The sequence below is a fragment of the Pristiophorus japonicus genome, chromosome 4 (genome assembly GCF_044704955.1).
Source record: "Pristiophorus japonicus isolate sPriJap1 chromosome 4, sPriJap1.hap1, whole genome shotgun sequence".
In the NCBI taxonomy this organism is placed as follows: Eukaryota; Metazoa; Chordata; class Chondrichthyes; family Pristiophoridae; genus Pristiophorus; species Pristiophorus japonicus.
The window spans coordinates 51,741,665-51,754,638 of NC_091980.1; the positions used below are offsets into that span (position 1 = coordinate 51,741,665).

Genomic DNA, 12,974 nt, shown 5'->3' on the forward strand with positions numbered 1-12,974 from the left:
CAACCTGGAGTAAGGCCATAACGATAGCCCAGGCGTTCATTGACAATACGAAGCAAATCTTTCAGCACACAAGTGCTGCTACAAGTACTGTGAACAAAGTGATGTTTTTGAGTCCACCATCAAGGGTGATGAATGCAAGGCCATTAACAGCTCGTTGGCATTGCGGGGGTGATTATCGTTTCCATTCATGCCAATTCAAAGAGTACGATTGCAACTGCTGTGGAACAACGAGTGTGCAGGCGAGCTGCAAAGCCTGTTAAACCTGCAAACCACCATGTTGCAGAGGAGGACAGATACACGGAGGATCACAATGAACAAGAGCCTCAAATCAAGGAGGCAGACGTACATGGGGTGCATACATTCACCATGAATTGGCCCCCGATAATGGTGAATGTTGAACTAAATGGACTCCCGGTGTCAGTGGAGCTGGACACGGGTGCAAGCCAGTCCATCATGGGCAAAAAGACTTTCGAAAGGTTCTGGTGCAACAAGGCCTCAAGGCCAGTCTTAACTCCAGTTCACACGAAACTAAGAACTTACACGAAAGAACTGATTCCTGTAATCGGCAGTGTTACAGTAAAGGTCTCCTACGATGGACCAGTGCACAAGCTACCACTCTGGGTGGTACCAGGCGATGGTCCCACGCTGCTTGGCAGCAGCTGGCTAGGAAAGATACGCTGGAACTGGGACGATGTCCGAGCACTATCGCCCGCTGACAGCACTGCGCATGCCCAGGTCTTAAACAAATTTCCTTCGCTGTTCGAACCAGGCATCGGGAAATTCCAAGGAGCAAAAGTGCAGATCCACTAATTCCGGGGGCGCGACCCATCCATCACAAGGCGAGAGCAGTACCATACCTGATGAGAGAAAGGGTAGAGATCAAGCTAGACCGGCTGCAAAGAAAGGGCATCATTTCCCCGATCGAGTTCAATGAGTGGGCCAGTCCTATCATCCCAGTCCTCAAGGGAGACGGCACCGTCAGAATCTGTGGCGATTACAAAATAACTATCAATTATTCCTTCCTGCAGGACCAATACCCACTACCAAAGGCCGATGACCTCTTTGTAATGCTGGCGGGAGGAAAGACATTCACGAAGCTGGATCTGACTTCAGCCTACATGATGCAGGCTGTACCTGGTGCAGGCTTGAAGGGCCGAATGACCTACTCCTGCACCTATTTTCTATGTTTCTATGATGCAGGAACTTGAGGAATCATCGAAGGCCCTCACCTGCATCAACATGCACAAAGGTCTTTTTGTTTATAACAGATGCCCATTTGGAATCCGATTGGTGGCAGCGATATTCCAGAGAAACATGGAAAGCTTACTGCAGTCGGTCCCGCACACCGTGGTCTTCCAGGACATCTTGGTCACAGGTCGTAACACAGTCAAGCATCTGCAGAACCTGGAGGAGATTCTAAGTCAACTCAACCGTGCGGGGCTCAGGTTAAAATGCTCGAAGTGCATTTTCCTGGTGCCTGAAGTGGAGTTCCTGGGAAGGAGGATTGCGGCGGACGGCATCAGGCCCACCAACGCGAAGACGGAAGCAATCGAGAATGCACCGAGACTACAAAACGTGACGGAACTGCGGTCGTTTCTGGGACTTCTGAACTACTTTGGAAACTTCTTACCAGGTCTCAGCACACTGTTAGACCTACATGCATGTCTTACTATGAAAAAGGGGACGAATGGGTTCGGGGCAAAAGCCAAGAAAATGTCTTTGTAAAAACAAGAAAATTGTTATGCTCAAACAAATTACTTGTGTTGTATGATCCATGTAAGCGTTTGGTACTAGCATGTGAGGCATAAGGCATCGGGTGTGTATTGCAACAAGCTGATGATTTTGCAAAACTGCAACCGGTTGCTTATGCATCCAAGCGTCTGTCTAAGGCTGAGAGAGCCTACAACATGATTGAGAAATAAGCGTTAGCGTGTGTCTATGGGGTAAAGAAAATGTATCAATACCTGCTTGGGCTAAAATTCAAATTGGAAACTGACCATAAGCCACTTTTATCCCTGTTCTCCGAGAGTAAATACAAACGCATCGGCCCGCATCCAGAGATGGGTGCTCACATTGTCCCCATACAACTACGCCATCCGCCACAGGCCAGGCAGACTGCCCCGATGCTCTCAGTAGGCTGCTATTGCCCACCACGGGGATGGAAATGGCGCAGCCTGCAGATCTAGCCATGGTTATGGAAGCATTTGAGAGTGCGCAATCACCCGTCACTGCCCAACAGATCAAAACCTCGACAAGCCAGGACCCCTTATTATCTTTAGTCAAAAGCTGTGTGCTTCACTGGAGTTGGTCCAGTGTCCCAGTGGAAATGCAGGAAGAGATAAAGCCATTCTAGCAGCGCAAAGGTGAAATGTCTATACAGGCAGACTGCCTTCTGTGGGACAATCGAGTAGTGGTCCCCAGGAAGGGCAGAGACACCTTCATCCATGACCTCCACAGTACCCACCCAGGCATCGTAATGATGAAAGCGATAGCTAGATCCCACGTGTGGTGGCCCGGTATCGATGCGGACTTATAGAGTCCTGCATTCATAGATGTAATACATGCTCGCAGTTAAGCAATGTACCCAGGGAGGCACCCCTAAGTTTATGGTCTTGGCCTCAAAATCGTGGTCTAGGGTACACGTCGACTATGCAGGCCTGTTCTTGGGTAAAATGTTCCTTGTGGTTGTAGACGCATACTCCAAGTGGATTGAATGAGAGATAATGTCGGCTAGCACGTCCGCTGCCACTACCGAAAACCTGCGGTCCATGTTTGCCACACACAGCCTACTCGATATCCTGGTGAGCGACAACGGGCCATGTATTACCAGTGCTGAGTCCAAAGAATTCATGACCCGTAACGGGATCAAACATGTCACATCTGCCCCGTTTAAACCAGCATCCAATGGTCAGGCAGAGAGAGCAGTGTAAACCATCAAGCAAGGCTTGAAGATGGTAACTGAAGGCTCACTGCAGACTCGCCTATCCTGAGTCCTGCTTAGCTATCGCACGAGACCCCACTCATTCACTGGGACCCCACCTGCTGAACTGCTCATGAAAAGAGCACTTAAGTCGAGGCTCTCATTAGTTCACCCTGATCTACATGAACAGGTAGAAAGCAGGTGGCTTCAACAAAGTACATACCATGATAGCACAAATGTGTCACGTGAGGTTGAAATCAATGATCCTGTATTTGTATTAAATTATGGACAAGGTCCCAAGTGGCTTCCCGGCACTGTCGTGGCCAAAGAGGGAAGCAGGGTGTTTCGGGTCAAACTTTCAAATGGACTCATTCACCGGTAATACTTGGACCAAATCAAACTCAGATTCACAGACTATCCTGAGCAACCCACCTTGGACCCTAGCTTTTTTGATCCCCCAACATACACACCAGTAGCAACCGGCACCACGGTTGACCATGAAACAGAACCCATCATCCACAGCAGTCTAGCGAGGGCCCAACAAATGATTCAACAACACCAGCAGCTTTCACACCGAGACGATCAACCAGAGCAAGGAAGGCCCCAGATTGACTCACATTGTAAATAGTTACACTATTGATATTGGGGGGAGGGAAGTGTTGTTATATATGTAAACTTGTATTTACTCTGTACAGCCACCAGAGGGCTCATCCCCTGGAGTCCCAAGGGATCCCATAATCCCTTGGGAGCACTGGTATTTAAGGAGGCTTCATAGGTTGGAGAGGCACTCTGGAGACCTGCAATAAAAGACTAAGGTCATACTTTACTTTGAGCTCACAGTGTTCAGTCTGACTCTTTCTCCATACACAACACATATATAGTCCAGTGAGGAGGAAAGGGAATAAGAGAAAATATACCATCTGTGGCTAACTAAAGAAATAAAGGATGGTATCCAATTAAAAACAAGGGCATACAATGTCGCCAAAACTAATGGGAGGACAGAAGATTGGGAAGTGTTTAAAAGCCAACAAAGAATGACTAAAAAAAATATTAAGAAAGGGAAGATAGACTATGAAAATAAACTAGCATGAAATATAAAATCAGATAGCAAGAGTTTCTATAGGTATATAAAAAGAAAAAGAGTGGTTAGAGTAAATGTTGGTCCCTTAGAGGACGAGACCACGAAATTAGTATTGGGAACATGGAGATGGCAGAAACTCTGAACAAATATTTTGTATCAATCTTCACGGTAGAGGACACTAATAATATCACAACAGTGGATAGTCAAGGGGCTATAGAGGGGGAGGAACTTAACACAATCACAATCACTGAGGAGGTGGTACTCAGTAAGATAATGGGACTAAAGGTGGATAAATCCCCTGGACCTGATGGCTTGCATTCTAGGGTCTTCAGAGAAGCAGGGATAGTGGATGCATTGGTTGTAATTTTCCAAAATTCTCTGGATTCTGGGGAGGTCCCAGCAGATTGGAAAACTGCAAATGTAACACTCCTATTTAAAAAAAGGAGGCAGACAAAAAGCAGGAAACTATAGACCAGTTAGCCTAACATCTGTGGTGGGGAAGATGTTAGAGTCCATTATTAAAGAAGCAGTAGCAGGACATTTGGAAAAGCAAAATTTGGTCAGGCAGAACCAGCATGGATTTATGAAGGGGAAGTCATGTTTGACAAATTTGCTAGAATTCTTTGAGGATGAAACAAACCGGGTGGATAAAGGGGAACCAGTGGATGTGGTGTACTTAGACTTCCAGAAGGCATTTGACAAGATGCCACATAAAAGGTTACTGCACAAGATAAAAGTTCACGGGTTTAGGGGTAATATATTAGCATGGATATGGCTAACGAACAGAAAACAGAGAGTAGGGATAAATAGTTCATTCTCGGGTTGGCAGTCAGTAACCAGTGGGTTACCACAGGGATCAGTGCTGGGACTCCAACTATTTACAATCTATGTTAACGACTTGGAGGAAGGAACCAAGTGTAACGTAGCCAAGTTTGCCTACAATACAAAGATGGGAGGAAAAGCAATGTGTGAGAAGGATACAAAAAATCTGCAAAAGTACATAGACAGGCTAAGTGAGTGGGCAAAAATTTGGCAGATGGGGTATAATGTTGGAAAGTGTGAGGTCATGCACTTTGGCAGAGCAAGTTATTTAAATGGAGAAAGATTGCAAAGTGCTGCAGTACAGCGGGACCTGGGAGTACTTGTACATGAAACACAAAAAGTTAGTATGCAAGTACAGCAAGTGATCAGGAAGGCCAATGGAATCTTGGCCTTTACTGCAAAGGGGATGGAGTATAAGGGTATTGGTGATGTCACACCTGGAATACTGCGTGCAGTTTTGGTTTCCATATTTAAGAAAGAATATACTTGCTTTGGAGGCAGTTCAGAGAAGTTTCACAAGGTTGATTTCAGAGATGAGCAGGTTGACTTATGAAGAAATGCTAAGTAGATTGGGCCTCTACTCATTGGAATTCAGAAGAATGAGAGGTGATCTTATCGAAACGTATAAGATTATGAGGGGGCTTGACAAGGTGGATGCAGAGAGGATGTTTCCACTGATAGGGAAGACTAGAACTAGAGGGCATAATCTTAGAATAAGGGGCCGCCCATTTAAAACTGAGATGAGGAGAAATTTCTTCTCTCAGAGGGTTGTGGGTCTGTGGAATTCGCTGCCTCAGAGATCTGTGGAAGCTGGGACATTGAATAAATTTAAGATAGAAATAGACAGTTTCTTAAACAATAAAGGAATAAAGGTTTATGGAGAATGGGCAGGGAAGTGGACCTGAGTCCATGATCAGATCAGCCATGATGGTATTAAATGGCAGAGCAGGCTCGAGGGGCCATATGCCCTACTCCTGCTCCTATTTCTTATGTTGTTATGTTCTTCTATGTCCGATGGTCGTGAAAGGCGCTATATAAATCCAAGTATTTCTTTTTATAGATCATGGTTTGTACCAAACTTTTCAAAATCTTTACATGAATTAAAGATTATTTAAAACTAAAGACATTTTCTGAATTCAAATCATTTGTCATTGTTTGCAATATAAAATTCATGCGTCAAGATAGAAAAACAATCGAAATCCTTTGTGACAACAGGGTATTCTCTTACTGTTGCCCTCAACATTACTTTTTTTGCTTTCATAAAATGTATCTATTTTATCACCCATTCAGGTCTAAATAACAATAGATTTGAAACTCTCATAACTTTTTTCATCAGTTTTTGTATCACTCTTTATAGTACAAGTTAAAAGGAGAACATTCGGTCTCTCTGGTCAGTCCCAACCTGAACATAATATATTCCCTCCCACACTAATGTAACATTTCAATTTCCCACAACACTCTTGCTTGTGGTCTCTCCAAGTCAGATTGGCAATTAAGGAAAAGTGCTGTGGTGTACACCATCTGTGAGGAACTGGAGTAAGACTGTTGAAATCAATTTGACATTGGATTATTACAACTGTCAGAGAAGAGATTTTCATGCTATCAGTCTGAACTGGATTCAAACTCATGCCCCTGTGGTGTAAAGCATGTTTAACCCTTATACCCACTTGTTTAAAAAAATTATTATTTAATACCTTAGTTAAAGTTACCTGCAAGACTTTCTGAGATGGAATGTCAATGATAAGAACTCGGCTCTGTGTGGGTTGGGAGACATAGATGTACTTATCTCTGATGTTGACAGCAGAAGCCCAGACACAATATGGAATGGTTTCCCCTTCACCGCAAGGACAAATCTCTTCCTGTAAAGAAGGATAATGTTTGAGACTTGGTCATAAGGGACATTTTTCTTACAAATTCTGAACCAAATAAATCTTCATCTTGAGCATGGCCTGATTAAATTCTGTTCATCTCAGGTTTTTAAACTCAGCCCTGCACTTATTTGTAAACACTGCAGTCTTTAGGAGCAATAGCCTCTGAACATATGAATGGCATACTGTAGTACAGAACAGAAATCTGATAAACCTACAAGACCATTGAATCTGATTGTGCCTATTCTATATTGGAACAAAGGAGAGAACTGCTAAATCATCAAATGCTAGTCAAGCATGATATAATAGAGAAAAGGCTGTCATTAGTGACCTGTAACTCTAGTTTGGGGTAATTTTTGCTTTGGACCTAATCTCATTTGAGTTAGAACATTTGCAGCAGGCAGAGAAAAACTTACATCCCGTCAATCTGGGATAGAGTCAGGCCACAGCAATTTAAGGAATAGTATTCTAAACCATTTATTCTTAAACATTTTAGTCTGAGTCAACTGGTACACATGTTTTGAGCTAAGATGGCCAGATACATATATCATTTAGATATTTTTTAAACTTTTGAATTGCTTAAGTCATTTTATTTGACGTATTAAGAACGAGGAAAGAATTTCCATGGGGTTCTCCCACTTGCCTACTATAACTTTAGCAGTAGACCCATGTGGAGATTAACCTCTGAAGTATTTCGAATCATGCTTTGCAGCATTAACACATCTTGAGCTTTAGAAAGCATAACAAAACGCTCAAACTTTACTCTCATTATTTAAACCACACAGTTAAATTTGCTCCTGTCTCATGCAACATACACTTGTCCTGAATGTAATTATTTAGAAGCAATACCACAATGCAGGAAGGATTCATACACTGAACTGCATATCTTTCAACAAATGCTCCTTAAGATATGTGTGGTCGAATTTCATATCTGACGTACATCGGGCAGGGGGTTACTGGGACGACAGCTCCACTCATCTGATGATGTTGGCGGGAGGCCCAATCAATTTCTGTGGTCTGGCATCATTTAAATAGAACAGACAAGCCATCAGCGCTAATCATGCTGCTTGTAGGAGTAGAGTAGCATAATGGTTATGTTACTGGATTAGTAATCCAGGCTTGTACTAATTATCTAGAGACATGAGTTCAAATCCCACCACAGCATATGGGGGAGTTTAAGTTCAGTTAATCAAATTAAATAAATTTGAAATTAAAAAGCTAGTATCGGTAATGGTGACCATGAAACTACCGGATTGTCAGAAAAACCCAACTGGTTCACTAACGTCCTTTAGTGAAGGAAATCTCTGTCCCAATGCGGTCTGACCTATATGTGACTACAGACCCACAGCAATGTGGTTGACTCTTAATGGCCTAGCAAGCTACTCAGTTGTATCAAACCGCTATCACAAAGTCAGATCTGTGGGAGTACCATGACTACAAAGACTGCAGTGGTTCAAGAAGGTGGCTCACCACCACCATCTCAAAGGCAATTAGGGATGGGCAATAAATGCCAGCCTTGTCAGTGATGCTCATCCTGTGAATGCATAAATATATAGGTAGCGGATAGACTGATGCAAGCTTGCAGTAACACATTTAAGCAACTCGGAAATACAAAGAGCACATCCAACACCAAGGTGTTAAAATGAAAAAAAGTGTAGAAATATTTAAAACTTACAAAGCTTGCAATGATCCTGTCACTGGCCTTGATCTGTCTTTGAATCTCACATCCTGTGGGCTGAATTATTGTGATTCCATCATCAGAGAATACATAGAACATATTTCCAACACTTAGTCCTTGAAGACAAAACACAAAAATGCTTCATTTGCACACACTTTGTAAGAAAAAAAAAGAGATTTAAAAAAATATTATTTTTAACGTACTGAAACGATTTTGAAAGTAGTGAAAAAAAAGGAAATGCAATGTTGAAGGCACTAGAAATGCAGCTTCCAAAGAAAAAGGAAATCGCGTAGATGTGTTTGTCAGCTTAACAACTTTCTATGTCAAATCTTGCTTGGCATCAGAAAGGCATTAAAACAATTGCATACAGTGAATTTGTGAAAAAATGCAATAGGGTCATTTTCCATCAGTGCCTTCTCAAAGTATAACTCCCACAATACCTCAATGACAGGCTCTAGCAACATTGGTTTTGGGTTAGTGACAAATTGAAAGTTTAACACTTTTACAGATTTAAAAATCTATGTGTCTCATATTTACAAATCTACATGGGCCTTATATAACACAGTCCATATATGGTTATATTCTTATGGGCTATTTTTTGTATAGCATAATCTGGACCAGATTTTATGATTTAGTGTTTCAAGCAGAGAGTTGCATGCAATGGAAGCATATATTAATGATTCAGCTGCAGAGATCAGCATGTCTGGGTCATGACCCACATGATTATTCTTCTGTGGTGGCTGGAAAATTCTGCACAATGCAAACCAGGCTCCCTGACCTCTCTATCCAAATTCCTGCTATGTCCTTCTATCACACACTGTTCTGCATTGGGAGAACAAAATGGTAAAAGTTAGCCCTATATTTGCAGAATGTTTATTATATATATAGGCTTCTGATTTGGAGGGTTTATTTTTTTCTAAAATTTGGTCAACTAATAGGATGAAATCAGCTGCAAGGAAATTCTTGAATATTGAGTCCAAAAAATATAACGCTTGAAGTAAGTATCCTCGCAGAAAAATTGTCAACAGGAGTTGATCTGCAGGTGCAGCCTTGGCCCTTTCTCCCCAGTGCGACATTGCTCAGCTGCCTATATACATAGGTGACCAAAGGTGCCCTCTACATCAATGCTGCCCATTGGTTGGGAGAGAAGGTGAAGTTCTCCCTGCATCAAACAGAGCAAGTGGCTACATGCTTCGCAGCCAGGATGCATTATTCTGATATTGACTTTTCCAAGTTTTACCCAGTTTAACCATCATTTTGGAATTCATCTTTCACTGGGGGGAGTGGGGGGGGGGGCACAGAAAGGAGGGTAATTATTAAGGTTAACCAGTCTTAACCCAAAAAACATGGGGCTTATATATAAAAGCAAAATACTGTGGATGTTGGAATCTGAAATATAAAGAGAGAATGCTGGAAATCTCAGTGGGTCAGGCAGCATCTGGGGCAGTTCTGACGAAGGATCGTCGACCCAAAATGTGAACTTTGTTTTTCTCTCCACAGATGCTGCCTGACCCGCTGAGGCTTCCAGCATTCTCTGTTTTATGGCTTATATCTAAAGCATACTATGTTTTATACAGCATTTAAGGACTTTATTGTATAGTATAATATATGTGGACTATTATTAGATCATGTGTGTATAACATATACTGACTTCACACAATATATATATTAACTACTAAATAAAACATACTGTTATATGCAATATTTATTGCAATATATAGCATATGTAATATATATATATTGCAATATATAACAGCTATTATTTACTGATTTATGTAATGTTTATGAATTATATTATGAATTTATTAATTATGAATTATTACTGTGAAGTATATACGATATTATGTAATATATATGGATTGTGTTATATATATTGACTGCTGGACAATATGTTCAGGCTGTAATATTATATAACATATTCAGATTATATTTATATATACAGATATTGACTGGATAATATACAGTGATAGTATTTTGTCAGTTGCTAATTGATCATTATGAAAATTCACGTAGCTCATATTTTGTCAACAATTGTTTATTAAAAGATTTATCAACATTTGCTGAAAATAAATCTTAGGCTATCGGTAATCCTGCAATTTATCCACATCTTTATTGTACACGAAGCAACAGAATTAATGTCTACCACAATAAATGTTGCATTATTTCAGAGGCTAGTTTCTGCAATAATGTGTTAAGATGAAAGTGACAGAAGCATTTTATTTAAATCTCCAATTTTTAGTTCAAATTGGTTGACCGATTCTTTGATTTTGCCAATTAAATTTTCAGCCAGCACATCATGTACCTAGACAGAAAATTTGGAAATTCAATAAAACTAAACTCCTTGAGGAACGTCCAATTGAATAGAAATAATTAGATAAGAAGAGTTTATGAGTACAACTGCCATCCTGATTCAGTAGATAAGTGGTTAGCTGATCTCATCCATGATGGCAGTCAGGGCCTAACAACTGGCCTTGTGTTAGTCAGAGTAGAAATAGCAGGATAGTTAAGATGAATACGTGGTTTGAGGAATGGTGCAAGGGGGAGGGATTCAAATTCCTGGGACATTGGAACCGGTTCTGGGGGAGGTGGGACCAGTACAAACCGGATGGTCTGCACCTGGGCAGGACTGGAACCGATGTCCGAGGGGGGAGTGTTTGCTACTGCTGTTGGGGAGGGTTTAAACTAATATGGCAGGGGGGTGGGAATCTATGCAGGTAGAAAAAGGGAAGTAAAATAGGGGCAGAAGCAAAAGGTAGGAAGGAGATAAGTAAAAGTGGAGGGCAGAGATCTCAAAGGCAAAAATCAAAAAGGGCCACATTACAACATAATTCTAAAAGGACAAAGGGTGTTAAAAAAAACAAGTCTGAAGGCTCTATGTCTCAATGCGAGGAGCATTTGTAATAAGGTTGATGAATTAACTGCGCAGACAGCTGTTAATGGATATGATGTAATTGGAATTACGGCGACATGGCTCCGGGGTGACCAAGGCTGGGAACTCAACATCCAGGGGTATTCAATATTCAGGAAGGATAGACAGAAAGGAAAAGGAGGAGGGGTAGCATTGCTGGTTAAAGAGGAGATTAAGGCAATAGTAAGGAATGACCTTAACTTGGATGATGTGGAATCTGTATGGGTAGAGCTGCAGAACACCAAAGGGCAGAAAACGCTAGTGGGAGTTGTGTACAGACCACCAAACAGTAGTAGTGAGGTTGGGGATGGCATCAACCAGAAAATTAGGGACGCGTGCAATAAAGGTACAGCAGTTATCATGGGTGACTTTAATCTACATATAGATTGGGCTAACCATACTGGTAGCAATACAGTGGAGGAGGATTTCCTGGAGTGTATTAGGGATGGTTTTCAAGACCAATATGTTGAGGAACCAACTAGAGAGCTGGCCATCCTAGACTGGGTGTTGTGCAATGAGAGAGGATTAATTAGCAATCTTGTTGTGCGAGGCCCGTTGGGAAAGAATGGCCATAATATGGTAGAATTCTTCATTAAGATGGAGAGTGACACAGTTAATTGAGAGACTAGGGTCCTGAACTTAAAGAAAAGTAACTTTGATGGTATGAAACGTGAATTGGCTAGGATAGACTGGCAAATGAAACTTAAAAGATTGTCGGTGGATAGGCAATGGCAGACTTTTAAAGATCACAGGATGAACTTAAATAATTGTACATCCCTGTCTGGCATAAAAATAAAACAGGGAATGTGGCTCAACCGTGGCTAACAAGGGAAATTAGGAATAGTGTTAAATCCAAGGAAGAGGCACATAAATTGGCCAGAAAAAGCAACAAACCTGAGGACTGGGAGAATTTAGAATTCAGCAGAGGAGGACAAAGGGTTTAATTAGGAGGGGCAAAATAGAGTATGAGAGTAAGCTTGCAGGGAACATAAAAACTGACTGCAAAAGCTTCTACAGATATGTGAAGAGAAAAAGATTAGTGAAGACAAATGTAGGTCCCGTGCAGTCAGAATCAGGTGAATTTATAATGGGGAACAAAGAAATGGCAGACCAATTGAACAAATACTTTGGTCTGCCTTCACTAAGGAAGACACACACAACCTTCCGGAAATACTACGGGACCGAGGGTCGAGTGAGAAGGAGGAACTGAAGGAAATCCTTATTAGTCAGGAAATTGTGTTCGGGAAATTGATGGGATTGAAGGCCAATAAATCCCCAGGGCCTGATAGTCTGCATCCCAGAGTACTCAAGGAAATGGCCCTAGAAATAGCGGATGCATTGGTGGTCATTTTCCAACATGCTATAGATTCTGGATCAGTTCCTATGGATTGGAGGGTAGCTAAAGTAACCCCACTTTTTAAAAAAGGAGAGAGAGAGGAAACAGGGAATTATAGACCGGTTAGCCTGACATCAGTAGTGGGGAATCAATTATTAAAGATGTAATAGCAGCGCATTTGGAAAGCAGTGACAGGATCGGTCCAAGTCATCATGGATTTATGAAAGGAAAATCATGTTTGACAAATCTTCTCAAAAGTTTTTGAGGATGTAACTAATAGAGTGGACAAGGGTGAACCAGTGGATGTGATGTATTTGGACTTTCTAAAGGCTTTTGCCAAAGTCCCACACAAGAGATTAGT

At 41.6% G+C, this 12,974-nt stretch overlaps 1 protein-coding gene across 1 annotated transcript in view; it reads right to left on the reverse strand.

Moving 5' to 3' along the window:
• The window catches only part of LOC139262441 (follistatin-related protein 5-like), a 567,533-nt gene that overhangs the window by 33,535 nt on the left and 521,024 nt on the right, over positions 1 to 12,974 (reverse strand). The window contains exons 9-10 of the mRNA XM_070877632.1: positions 8,367 to 8,485; positions 6,533 to 6,682 (exon numbers count right to left, since the gene is read on the reverse strand). Of these exons, the coding sequence (XP_070733733.1) occupies positions 6,533 to 6,682; positions 8,367 to 8,485 (269 nt within the window). The remainder of the gene's footprint in view (positions 1 to 6,532; positions 6,683 to 8,366; positions 8,486 to 12,974) is intronic.